The following is a 14,900-nucleotide window of genomic DNA, read 5'->3' on the forward strand; positions in this document are numbered from 1 at the left end:
AACATAAAAAAATCCATCCTAGACATGCTCGAAGTGGTGCACGGTGCCAGGATTAATGTGTAAAATAACTGATGTGCGTGTAACATTTGAATAGAGATGCCCTCTATCTCAACACGCATCATTTCCCAACTAACTGCACTACAGAGAGATTGTTTGATCTGTGTGAACTCAATTCCTCAGCCGTGTAGGACCCTGCAGAGGAGTAAATGTCAGGATGGAGGGATGAGAAAAATAAAGGAAAGAGCATATGTAGGGAGTAATGGAGGGGAACAACAGATGGAATTTACAGACATACACACACAAAAAAAAAAAACTCTGATGTCGCTGCATGGGCATCTGGGAAAAAAACGTGTTCTGATTGAGACTATTTCTGTTGTTTGATTGGTCAGGATGAGAGAAAGGTGCTGGTCGCTGCTGCTTTTGGTGTGTGTGCTCAGACATGTGAGTGTGTGCTTCTGCAAATGCATTCGTCTGTACTTTGTGAGCACGCATACCCCCGTGCCATTTTTACGGTTTCCAAATGTATTTCTTTGCGTGTGGGTGTGTATCTGAGGAGTGATGTGTGTCTGTGAGTTTGCTGCATGCGCATGGGTGTGTCCTCTGTTCCTTAACTTACCTCTCTGCGCTCACATACTCCTCCTCAATAGGCACACAGGGCACCTTGCCCAGCCTGACGCCCATCTGGATGTCTCTGAACTGCAGACCAAGGTTCTCCCCCAGGATGGTCACCCTGGTTCCCCCTTGGCGAGGCCCCGTCTCAGGAAACAACTGGACCAAGAAGAGGATGGAGGACGGTCAGAGAGGATGGAGGAGGACAGAGGGGGATAGAAAAACCATAAAAGAGTGAAGAGATGTAAAGGTGAAGTCAAACAAAGTCAATAAAAAAGTTTTTTACCTCTTTGACCACCACACACTCACTCACATTCAGGACATAGAATGAGACAGTTTCATGCTGTCCCCGTTCACCTAATCCCCAAACATGTCATAGTGCGGACACCCCTACATAAACCCATAGAGGCATGAAAACACTTCAGACGCTGAGCCACGACCATCACAAACACACACACACCCCCACACACACACCATACAGCATTGCCCATATCAGGCGATTCAAGATTTAATGAAGAAAAATCACCCTCTTGGCTTTGAAAAACAATGAAAATGAGATAAAGAGAGGGTGAAAAAAATATGGAACCAAACCAGCATCATCTCGGGGGTTTAATTGAAACTTATTACGTCGGCCTGGCTTCGTTGGCGGGGCTGCGGCCGTGTAACGCTCAGTCGCCCCGCCGAACCATAATGTGATTTATCTAGCCAGATTATGGCGCGTAACGGGGACAGGTGTGGTGTGACAAAACAAATATGGTGACTGATGGACGGTGGCTGTCACAAACACACATACACTACAACATGAAGACGCACACACAGACCTAATCCCTAACAAGCATCACGAGGTAATTATGTGTAATCTGTCCATTGCCCTGTTCTCCTGCAGTGCTTGGCTGAGCAGACAGCACTGTGTGGAAATGCAAACACAGGCGCCGGCAGTATGGAGGCAGGACGCTATTATTATACCACAGACAGTACCAAACAACAGACCATGACAAATGGTGATTTCAACAGTGTGGACTAGTTTGGAGAATCACTGATTTGTCTTGCCAGACACATGAGGTTTGACTCTTTTATGCAGGGAAGATCAGCTGAGATCCAAACCCTTTTCTCTACCAGCAGCTAGAGGTTGAATGCCTTGCTCAAGGGCACTTAACCTGTAGTGTAGTCAGTGACAAGTGCACAAGAAAAACTTTATTGGTAGCCAGATGGTCCGGCATTAGCATGTGCAGCCTTTAGTTAAGTGCATTGCCAAACATATGGAGAATAATTTTACCTGAAAATACACTTAAAACGGAAAATGGAGAAAATCAAAGCAGAAAATTTGAATGAAAATTGGAAATGGAAAAATCTAAATGAAATTGATCACACTAAAAGCTTAAATGTATTAGAAATTAAAATGAAAATGGAAAATAATGAAAATTGAAAAGCTTTGATATAAATGTACAAATTAAAAGCAATGCATGAAAGCCAGAAGTAACACACTCAGTTAATCATATGAAAGATTAAAAACCTCTATGATTAGAATTTATTCTAATATATTTCTGACTGACAATTCCCAGAGGTCGTATCAAGAGTGACTTTAAACAGGATCATCTAATGTTTCTACAAACAAAAACATATGCCATCGGAATCATGGAATCATCATCACTAGGAGCAGAAAAAAAGCACATATGGATACTTGATCTTGTAAAAATAATAACAATATATCAAGACTCAAAAGATTTTTTTTTTTAATCAACTAAACTTTTCCATTTAAGCTAACTAATAATAGTGCCAGACAAATCTCATTTTGGAAGCTCTTGCATCAACAGCAAAAACACAATACCTTTGGCAGCATCATGCTACTACAGGCATTATTATGCATACACAAAGACAACTTTCACCAACTGCAACACAGCTCTAAGCAGGCAACATTAGTTAGTGTGCAGTTTATGTTAAAGAGAAAGAGTTCCAAAGTATTATGTATTGGGGTGTGAAAACTAATACAGTACATGTAGCTGTGGAAAATAATATTTAAAACATAACAGTAAAAAAGAAGCTAAACAAAATGGAATGAGCTGAATTAAGAGACCCAGAGGGAGACAGAGCATCGGCAGCCTGGTCGGGGATAATGGTGCCTACTATTTGGAAGCAGACTCACATTGGAACCTCAGGCGCCAGTAGAGCCTCAGCACTTTGGTTCCACAAACACAATAGCTGGTAAACACTGACCGGAGTGAGTAGCCATCGAGCTCTAGGGTATGATATGGACAACAGATGTCAGGGTGTGGAAATGGGGCTTCAGATGGTTTGGGAATGAAGCTACGACACCACAAAACACAATATCAGCTAGCCACCAAGCCCTGGGATATAAACAGTGGCAGAACCACAGACAGACAGGCAACAGAGGAAGAGAAAGAAGAGTGCTGTTAAAGGGATTACCCCCACCATCAGAGGGGGGCATTACGAGAGGGACCAATGAGGACTATGGGAACATATACTATCACACCATAAACACACACCAATAGTCACCAGGCTGTGATTAAATGCCTTAGAGCATGTTATGCATCTCCTACATACCGTGTACTCAACAATATGTCAGAACAGTTTTTACAGCTTTAATCCAAACAACTTTCTTTGCAAAGAAAAGCAGTTCTTTTAACTGGGGATTTTTCCCAGTATTTGTGTGGCGTTCTGTTTGAATCCCCACAAAACACAGCTTTTACATGTTAAGTATTAGAGTATGGACTAATAACCAATCGGGGCTTGATATAAAGACAATCACAGCAGCTTGTGCACCGTTTCTAAACATTTGACCAAAAACAGGAAGGCTGTGGTTCATATATATACCAGGTAATAACCTTCACTATAAACAGACCACACCAATGTACTTAAGTATCTGGAGGAGTAGTCATATGCTGTAATTTATTCATTTGTATTGCATGGGCACTGACAGGGTTTGACAATACAATACCAAATCCAGCACCCATATAGAAATTAGGGTTTCCTTGCCCAGTGTAATTCTTTAGATGACAGCTGTACTGGATATTGAAACTGTATGGTTGACAGTAAATGCCAAGAATAATACCACAGTCCATGAATCTTTTTACCCAACTAAGCTCGCCTTGGTGTTTGTGGTGGCTCTATGACAATCTGTCGCCTCTCATCTATATTTGTGAGGAGATAGGGGAGGTTGTGGTTGGGTAGCTGGGTGATATTTTGTATCAACTACCACCTCGTGCATTCAACAGTGTCAATCATGATGGACCCCAAAGTGGAACAGGAAATCTTAACATCCCTCAAGATCTTTGAGGGGGGGAGTACTGAGAAGAAAATGAAAGTTCTGGGTGCAACTTGGCTAACCAATTGTAAGAAGGGCTGCTGACCGAACACAGACGCCTCACATACTTCACAGAACAAGGAGGCTTAAGCAAGCAACATTCCCTTAAATAATGATCTCTAGCCTTGTATCTGAAACATGATCGCTGTGGTACAGAAGATGGAGCCAGACCACTGCAGCTCCGAGCTACAATGCCCAAAAAGAATGTTATGGTTGTGTACCATTATATTATTTCTGAGATATCTGGGCGGATTTTCATTGGAACCTCAGAAACCCACGGAAGTATAAAAGTATGGCACCACATAACAAGATAACCAGCGCTCACTGAGCCCGTGGGCATGCAGGCAGACACCACTGTGTGGAAATGGGACCTAAAGCTACTTTGGACTCATGTTGCAGTGATTCGACACAAGGCTACTACATTCAAGCACATAACCACCACTCTCTGGGGAATGTAAAGTACAGACACACCGAAGATGAAAAGGGACCTCATGCGGTTTTGGAAGGATACAACCAGATGCAACACAACCACATTCAAGCAACTGAAGAGCCTTAGCATACCACCAGAAATGGATAACAACTATAATTGTTCCTCGTGAGCAGCCAAACTGATCTAGGACACAACTGAAACAAGGACCGCAAACTCTTGTCGATGCATAGTAGCATAACAGAGTCTCTGTCAGCTACTAGCCACTAACCACCAAACCAATGAGGTGATCAGCTAATAAGTTGATATTCAGGCTGGATGGCTATGTTGTTACTGCTCTGTAAGGATGTGATTTGGCTCTAACCAATCCCTAATGACTTACTGTGTGTATCTGGCTGCTCTGACGTCACTTTCAGTCAGCACTGAGGCTACATTACCCTGCACAATTAGCATAAGTTAAACAATTTTTGCGGAGAGCCACGGCTGAAGCTGAGAATACATGTTGTCTATGCAGAGCCCACCATGTCTACTGTCTTCCAGTTTTTACCTGCAGAGGAATACCGGTCATATAGTGCCGTCTATGGGGGCTCACAGCTCTGGAAGTAACAAAAAATCCAATTCAACTTTTTTATCTTTGCCGTTATATTTCTTTGAGTGTTTGGCCATTTCTTTTGAAGACCACTGACTGGGAATCCACTGGAGGTAAAGTACTCTGGCGTCACTCTGTGGTAGTGTGGCCTTTATACTGCAGCCCTCACCACACGGTAGCCACATCAGATCCTCACTATTACAGCAGTGGTTTGCTAGTAGTCTGTCATCCAGCTTGTGCACACATTGTGTGTGTGAGTATGTGTGTCCTGTAACATGGTAATCTTGCTGTGGTCTGAGAGATAACCAATTGCACATGAACCATGAAGGCCAGCAGCTGTTGAAAACCGGAAAAGTTGTTTATGTGGTCGGAAAAGAGTTTGGGAATTCCGAATATGCAAATGGTGAGTACGGGAAATTCAATTTTCTTTTTTTTCTCTTTCTTGGGAATACTGCCTCAAACGAATAATCTGTTAGTAGAGTTACGCTCACATATTTGAATACTTGGAATTTGGGAATACTGGATTGGGAATATCTGATTCTCAAAAGACTATAATTGCTTTAAAGGATTCTTATTGTTGATAGGATCAACAGAGCCTGTTTTAATGTAATGAGACACTCGGCTGCTGGTTCGCTCTTGTTTTCCATTTGGGGTTAGAGCCAGTGATACTTATGCGATAACAAGAACACCTTGAGAGCAATCACTCTGCAGTAGTGCGTAAATAGAGCAGCGAGCAATCATTGTTATCACAGAGACTAATAAACATGTTTATCTCAAATAATCATGACCAAAACCTAACGCTGTTCTTCCACTTCATGAAGGAGCTTAACCTATGTAAAATTCATGGATTCTTCACATAATTAGTTTTGATGGAGCAAATGTAACCATCACAGTAACACATGATCCCCACATTGAATGGTTTGAATGACTGGTGTACTTTTTCCCTGTAATTGCTCTAATTAGCTTGTTCAAATCACCAGAATGGCTGTTGAGAATGAAATAGTAGGAGTACATGCGTTGGTAAACATGAAGTCTGTTTTACTTGAAAAAAAAACAAACAATTGCACAGTAATATGAAGTAAAAAGGCCAAAATGAATCCATGAATCAAGAGAATAGAGACATCTGCTATTGATTAACATATATTTTACTTTTGGCTTTTATAACTCTTTAGACATTTATTACTCCTAGTCTCGCTTCACTTCTGCTGTTATTATGAAATAAAAACACATCACTCTTACTACCTTCTCCTTCTCATGCCCTTGTGTTCACACAGACACTCACACCCAGATGCATGCACAAACTAAGATAAACAATAGACGCTCCTTTGCTCATAAATGCTTGAGGTAATACAGATGCACAAACACATATGCACATGGTCAGTTTGTTGTTTGTATGCAACCACTCTACCACACACACACACACACACACACACACATGTGCACAAGCCCACAGCAGTAACAGCAGCAGGGCAAAACAACAGATGTCTATTTCAGTGGGTTTTGGGGGCATCAGAAAACACTGGAGACTCTTACTAACAAGATCAGGACAAGTTGAGGAGGAATCTGAGAACATATAGTACATTTATGGTGTCATGCATTTATGATGGTCTACCTTCTCCACCATCACACCACCAGTTGTGTCATTAAGTCATCCTCTCTCACATCAGACATTTAGCAATCATCTTTATCCAGACCAGCATAATAGTGGAAAGCACTTAGTGATCCACTTACAGTGATCAAATGCTTCTATGGATCTAAAAGAAAAAAAAAACATGGGACATAATCCCTATAAAAGCAGATTAAATAATATCGTTTATAGCAATCAATTCATCTGCTTACAGCATTCATTTGAGGTTTTTACATATATGATAACCTTGTGCTGCATGCACACCACCCTGATCCAACAGTATGGTCTGAACCAATTATGTGACTTTAAAATGATGACTTGACTTGTATCGAGAGAAAAGAAAAAAAAACAAGATAAGAACAAGTGGGAATATCCTGAAGAGACACAGATTACTCTAATAATATCAAGATAATCATCTGATTCATTAAAGACTCATTTGCACTGGAATCAAGTCTAAATATCTCATCCTTTTCACAGCTCATCCCTTTCACAGATTTTGTGGCTGCTGTGGAAGAAATTAGTTTCAATTGCCTTTATTTGGACAAAAAAGTTTTCCTCCTTCTGATTTTAGGAGAGCTGAGGACTAAGCCATACTGGTTTCCTTACTTCTTCAACTAAAGAAAGGCAGATAGCAAAAAAAAAGAAGAAAGAAAGAAGACAGACATGAATGAATCTAGATTGTTTCTAACCGATGTTGGATTTTGACCCTTACAGCCTTCCACGCACATTAAAACACAGGAGACACAGTGACACATCCTACAGGAATGAACATACCTACAGTAAAAGACAGTTTAAAAAAAGAACCAAACCAAACAAACCTCTACATGTCTCTGTCTCTAGAGTGCCGGTTTGATGTAACAGTGAGTAATAATGCCATTTCTGTGCCAAGGGCAGACACAAGGTCCCAACGTGGAAGCACATTAAAATAGAGCAGCTTTCATTCGCGGTTCAGGACACGTAGGGCTTTTGTGACCACAGGGGCTTCAAGAAAGAGAGCTGACGCAACGCCCTATCAAGGTTCACCAGCCTTGGATCTCCGCAGGTAACTTTACACTCTTCACAAGTTGACGAGATTATGATGTGCCGCTCAAAGAGACCGCGCTGCTTTTCTTTGCTGTGGTATTAGAACTGTAACACTAGGTGGAGGTTTGATTAGAAGTTTTTCTTGTGGTTCCCGACTGTGAATGTTGGATCTCTTTTTTTTTTTTTTCTTTCCCGCCAATGGTGATGCCTCTGTTGAGAGGGTGTTGATTTCCGATCATTGCTATTTAAATCCGCAGCACATGGAGAAACTATTTCTTAGATGGGCCCCAGCACGTCCAACCTATGCACTGTAATTGCATAGTTATTGGTCCTATTATAATGCTTCATGTTATTTATAGTAATTTATATTTCAATAGTATAAGTCTATGCAGAGTATGCAGGTTGTCACTTTGTAACACAGAACAAATATAGTACTATGTCTTTTGATAATCAAAAGACTGATGTAAAACCAATAGTTACATGATTCAATAGTAATTGAAACATAACAAAGAAAATGGAGGACTTTTTTTAAACCACAATCTGAATTTTAACTAAGGGACAAAAAAAATTCTAAAACATACAACTAGAACCTGCTGTGACTCCCCAGTCTGATTGCTGAACTAACAAAAGACCACAATTAAAGCAATTAAAGACGGTGTTGCTTTGCAGTAGTAAAATAGACTTCAGTTCAATTATACATGTGAATGTACCTTTGGTATATAAGGTCAAAACTACTGATTGGACCTTGAATGTCTTGATGAATGTGCTGTGTGACTGCATGTGGGGTTGTTGCATTTTCTATGACCATGGCAAAGAGGTCAGAGCGCAAGCTAGTTTCCATCAGTGTCCAATGTAGCATCAAATCAAATGTTTGGAGCACTGGCTCATGAAAAAGGCTGTCCGCATCAAATGATTTCCTCTCCAAAGTTCTCAGCGATTTGGTCGTCAGCCAATCTGACTACCTTCCCTTTGAAAAAGCTTTAAAGAGCAAAAGATTTGGGTAATTTTAGAGCTGGATTATTGTTATTCATTGTAGTTGAACTTATATATTCATAGGAATGAACGCTGCATCCATTTCTCCTTATACCCAATATTCAATACTCTTTCACATTCACCAGAAAATTCTCCATAAAGGTCATGACACAAGCTACACAGTGACAGCTGTCAACTCTCATCTACACAAAGAAAAAATTAAAATCCACATCTTAAAAGTACATTAGCTTCCTCTCAAGCACACACACCTGCAGCATATCTCACAGTCGAGCGTCATCTTCTACATATGCCACCATACCAAGAAACAAAAAATGCACACACACACACTTACCTTAGTGATCTTGGGGTGGGTGCAGCGGCTGTTTCCAGACGTGGCGTGCATCCACCCTCCGCCTTCAGCCAGCTGCAGCGGGAGGTGGGAATTTCCCCCGCTGGTACACTCCTGCCTGAGAGAGCACTTCTTGTCCTGGACACACCATCCACACTCAAACCTGGGGTCGGCCTTCAGGCACATACCACAGCTGTCCCGCAACGCTCTGCACTTGTACAGGTGGGCTGGTGGGAAGAAAGAGAACAGGAGAGAGATTTCATATGAGTGGAGTTTTTTTTTTAGTGAAGTTTTAGTGGAGTTTTTGTAAGCGTGTGGTTCTAGTTATATTAGTTTAAAAGCTGAGACACAATATTTGTGTTTTCAGCCCACATTGAAAGGTAAATTGATGTATTCTACTTTTGTAAATTTGAGCTTAATATGCCACGTTATAGCTGACACTTTATGCTGCTGCTGCCTGTGGCTTCATATTTAACACCAAAATGTTGAACAGTGCTAAGTGCTCATATTTATTCATCTTAAGATAACTACAAAGAAGAGTTTTCTTCCATTTAGTAGGCTGAAGTGCATGTTATAGCACTAAACGTCATTTGATTTAAAGGTATAAATTGTAGTTGTTTTATTTTGGAAACATTTCCTTCTAACTTTACTACTTGAGAAATATTGTTTTTGATGAACTGTTCTATTGCTGTTCTATATGCCGTTCATTTGAAAAGAAAAAAAGGAATCAAGAGTCTATCTGTCCGTTAGCCTGACAGAGAGCAGAGAAACCACATTAATGCGTGTTAATCACTCGGAAAAACACCTAAAACCTCCAGGAGGTGATTATTACCACTCTGTGGCTGTGACGATGAGAAAATAACTGTTTCCACAGATAAATACAGAGGGACAAAAACATATAAAATGAACAAGCGACCCATGGGGATATTACAGAAATTAATTCAACAGGTAATGTCTTCCAACGCCAATAGGGAATTGATAATTTGTTGTGTAAAAGACCGTTCCCTCAACTCTGCAGAGTGGAAAAAGTCATTAAAAGTAAAAAATGAATAAATAAATAGATAAATAAATAATTAAAGCCTCAAATACCTGAGAAGAGAGAGGAGAGGGAGATGAAAGGAAGCAGGGAGGAGGGGGAGGATCAATTTTAGCTGAGCTTGTTAACAAAACAGCAACAAGAATTGTTATGAATTTAAAGATGGTGAGGGCCCGCGAGGGCGACAGAATCAGAGAAACAGATAGAGCTGGAGAGAGAGAGAGACAAAAAAGAGGTCCTAAACCACAGAGAATCTGTGTGAGTGGAGAAACAAGCAAAGACAAATGGAGAGAAAGTCATGTGCAAACAAGAGAGAAACACAGATTTAGATTTTTCTGTTATAATTATAATAATTCTAATTACGTTTATCTATCATTGATACTACAATGCCAAGACCTGCAGGCAGGTTTGTTTCCTGTCACACCAGTTTAACAGATTTGAAATGAACTGAAGTGGAAAAACAGAGAGAAAAAGCAACAGAGCATGGAAGAATCTCCTCCCTCCTCATCCTCCTCCTCGGCAGACAGACGGCGGCCGGACTTCAAAGCAAGCTTCTTTCTTTTCCATCTGCCCGCCTCGGCCCTCCGCTCGGCCTAATCTGATTAGCCACGGCTCAGCTTAAAAGTAGCGTGACGCTAATTAATCTGAACCAAATGAATGATTTAATTAACATTAACATCTCCACTTTACACCGGGGCGAAGTTGGGCCAGGGCCGGGCAGCTCTGCCTCAGACGGATAATACAGCTCCAATTCAGAGAGAAAAAGGCAGGGATGGAGCAGGGAGGGATTAATAGAGGATGGAGAGAAAAAAGGAGGAGAAGAGGAGGAGAAGGTCTTTATGAGATTCGTATGAGTAAGGACGATTTTATAATACATGTTTTTAAGGAGTTTTAGACCTTTAACACCAAGCATTCCATTGAACTCATAATCCTAATAGGTTTTCTGTGAGGCTTTAGCACAATAACCATAGAATATCTTTGGGGGTTTGATACGGTTGTTGATTCATACTAATTCATCATAACTTAGGCCCATAACTTAGACAGCTGTTTCCAAAGTTGGTCGCTGACTTGTTGATCCAGCTCGTCCTTGTACCGAAACAACACATACGATGGGTTGAATTCCAGTGATTCCCAAAGACGCCATATGTGTGTGTTATCAGCACCCTCTGTAGGATGGATGGTTGTCAGCCACAAGCAAGCAAACAAGTTCAGGAATGTGTTTAGGAAGAGGTCATAGTTTGGGTTAAAATAATGATGTTAGACACATAACAGATGGAAGTGATGTAACAGAAGTCATGGCTGACTTTTGGTTTCACAGGGTGCACAAACAGCGGCCTCCTGGATGACAGTCCTGGGTGTCTGACCCATCCATCCACCCCCGTCTACTCCCTAAGCGCACTTTGTTGCTCTTTATACTACATCACCTGACTTCCTCCTTTGCTCCCATCATGATTACTACAGCCACTAGAGGCGGCCTATGTAAACATTCATCATTTTGGTCCCCTTGGAAAAACGACCACTGTTGTTTTTTTTTCCAGTTTGAGGACGGGCCGGATGTACACACCACGGGCCTTGGATGCTGCCTGCATAAATTCTCTGCCACCTAGAAGTAGCAAGCACCGCTTACTCATAGCTATAACAACAGGAACATACTTGTCAAGTTCACACAAACTGCCTCTATGATCATTGGATTTCACACTCCCAAACTCTCAGAGCTCAACACCATTGCTGTCACATGCAAAGCACTCAGTGTGGCACACATCCCTGGGGCCTGCTTTAAGACTTAGCTGGGTAACGCTGCTGCATAAACCCTCATGGACCGACGTCAAAAGACCTGTTATGACTTTTATTCAAAGACACTACTGATCTTGGATGTGTTAAACACACACACACACACACACACACACATATATACATACAGTGCACTCTGAAGCTCTCAACCCAACCCAACTGTGAACTGTGTTTATTTTCAAAATGTCATCAGTGAGCTGTGAGGAATTCGAGGTTTTGGAGACGCTATACAACAAAAGGAGAGATTGTATCCTTAAATAATATAAACTTTTTTCTCTTTTCTGTATTCTTTCAGTCACAATTCCAGCCTGAACTAAATGTGAAATATGTAAATAACACTGTGAAATATCACTAACAAGTGAGTTAGAAACAACACCATCATCAGGTCCAGTTTTTAAATTTGATCTTATGATGGTGGTTGTTGGTTTTTTTTTTTGATGAAAAGGCATCACTAAAGTTAAAGCCTGTACAAACCTCAATGGCAATCGATCCAAAAGCTTTTTGAGATTTCAACATTTTAAGATCAAAATGCACCAGAATTGGACTGAAGTGCACCAAACACAATAAAAATAGACGCACCTTTAATAAGTAAACCTCATGAAGTCATTACAATTTATTGCCAAGGCATTTCACAAGCACGAGTGCAACAGGGAGAACAGAATTTGACTAAATTAACCTAATTCGAACTGAATCACTCATTCAGCACAATCCATCTCAATCACCTTTTCCTCAGCAAGCACTAAAATATAGTAAATAGTACATTAACAACTATTTCATAAATGTTTCTGGTTAAATACATTCATGTATTTACTAAATATAGGCCATAAATGTTTAGTTCCATACTTATCTCATTAGGAAAAGTCACTAAATCTGTAGTTCAAAATCACAGTACAGGATCTATCTACTTCATTGCACAGAAGTGTGATACTTATTTTGCCAGCTACAATACTTCTCAGCATATGCTTCACGCAGGATGTTTTAATCCCCAGACAGGATCTTTCAGCACAGACAGACTGAAACCCTGAAGGAGCGTATTTTAAACAAAATAACACAGGCAGAAGAATTAGGGCATGACCGATAAGCAACTAATTTCCAAGCAATCTGCAAAATGAACTGCACGTCTGACATTTATCAAAATGAGGTCAGATAGTACACAAAGGATGTGAGATTAAAACGTGCATGTGTGTCATCTAAAGACTGAAGTGAAAAACTAGAGGAGAATAGTGTAGGAAGGGTTAGTTAATCTGACTCCAGACATGCAAATTTGGAGCAAAAGACTGTATGACACACATGAGAGCAAGACTTATATTATCTTGTGTAATGGGACGTCTAAAATCATTAGCCTCCGCCACCCAATACATTACACGTGATAAAGAATTTAGAATTGGTAATTGTTTTCTACTTCATGCACAAGTAGCGATTAAAAATAATAAATGCCATCCCTCTATGTCGCTTTCTGTTTTTCTTTATCAATCCCTTTATGCTCATCTACCCCCCGCCATTACATGGTGCATTTATCAACCTGTCATCCACCCATCGTTCTTCCCTTTCATCCGTTCTTCTGTCTATTGGTTTTACCATTTGTTTATCTTCCTCTCTAACATCCATCCCTATTAATTTCTGTGTTGGATGTTTGTTTGTTATCATCACCATCCATCAATCACTCTCTCTGCCCCTCTTTTATCCCTGAGACAAGAATAGTGTTTTTCCAAATGGATGGTACACTTTCACCTTTCTCCCTGATGGCTGTCAAAAATGAAATTACAGATTTCTTATGGAGGGGAAAAATGGCATTGTTGCTTCACAGAAAATCATTACAGACAGATAAACAACCGGGGCAGATTCAAATTTTTTTGCCAAGCAACAATGACCGCATGCTCCACTAAAATGAGAGTCAAGAATAGAGAAGGTTACACGGAGAAAAGAAAGTGTTCTACCTTGAATGTTGAACGGGTTGTCAATGACAAAGTTTCCATTCCACACCACAGAGAGGTCGACTGGTAGGTCACTGATGTCACTGCCCTCGTAGTCATACTGAGACAGACAGACAGAAACAGAAACACAAGGAGCTTGTGAGAAATTGTTGATTTATACTGTAATGAATTCAATGCAAATTGGGAATTGTACGAGATATTGTTTAATTTGCATAGTGATTCGCCCCGGCTTGTTCATTGCAGGCATTGTTACAGCCCGAGCATACAGACATGCATAAATCCATATTTACCAAAACAGACATATTTCATAAATGCACATAGAGAAATAACAGATGGGTTACAGTTGAATGGGCATGGAAGAATGGAGACAGGGATGGGATGGGAGGAGAGGGGGAGAGCTGGGATGGAGCGGGAAAACAACACAGGTGATGAAAATGGGGAAACGGTTGAAGAGAGGAGAGGAAGGGGAGGAGGAGGAGTGGTCAGAGAGGTGAAAGCAGACTGAAATCGGACACTGGTAGACGTGAGAGAGGACCTTATTCATTTACGCATGAGCTAAGTGGTGGGATGAGGGTAAGGCAGAGATAAGATAGGGAGCAGTGTAAAGTGAAATTGGCATTTCCAATTTGTTCACTGACACACTGGATTTGATTGACGGGACTCGGCCATCCCATGGGCAATGGGGCCTGAGACACGCGCGCACACACACACACACACACACACGCACACACACGCACGCACACGCACGCACACACACACACACAGTTAAGATACAGTCAAACTTTTCTCCATTCTGTATAGTGCTTAGCATATCGGCGTGAATAAGATACTCCTGTCTGTAGATAAAGTCGAAACGTGCCTTGATGCCATCAGGACAGCACAGTGGCATCAATCCTTATCAGTTCTTTTGCTTTGCTGCAACATATTTGCAGACATGGAATCAGTAAAGCTGGTGCTAATAGACCAAAAGGGCAGGGCTACGTAAAAATAATGAGCTGCGTGGGTTTCCTCTATACCGGTAAAGTAGATACATGTCTGACAAATGTAACCCTTTATCAAAGCAAAACATGGTGTTATTTCAGATTAGTAATGGTTTCAGTTTGACCTAAAGCCTCGAGGAGAAGTGGAGAAGACAAAAAGAAACCTAGAAAACAGAAAAGAGGAGAAAAAAGAAGACATTGTAAGCAGGCATGAAAGGCTGAATGTGAAAACTCTGAATCT

At 40.9% G+C, this 14,900-nt stretch overlaps 1 protein-coding gene across 1 annotated transcript in view; it reads right to left on the reverse strand.

Moving 5' to 3' along the window:
* LOC139209690 (plexin-A1-like) overlaps window positions 1-14,900 on the reverse strand; it is a 225,830-nt gene that overhangs the window by 52,458 nt on the left and 158,472 nt on the right. Inside the window, exons 11-13 of the mRNA XM_070839495.1 lie at window positions 13,683-13,779; window positions 8,922-9,145; window positions 617-768 (exon numbers count right to left, since the gene is read on the reverse strand). Coding sequence (XP_070695596.1) covers window positions 617-768; window positions 8,922-9,145; window positions 13,683-13,779 — 473 coding nt within the window. The remainder of the gene's footprint in view (window positions 1-616; window positions 769-8,921; window positions 9,146-13,682; window positions 13,780-14,900) is intronic.

This window comes from Pempheris klunzingeri, chromosome 11, assembly GCF_042242105.1.
Source record: "Pempheris klunzingeri isolate RE-2024b chromosome 11, fPemKlu1.hap1, whole genome shotgun sequence".
NCBI lineage: Eukaryota > Metazoa > Chordata > Actinopteri > Acropomatiformes > Pempheridae > Pempheris > Pempheris klunzingeri.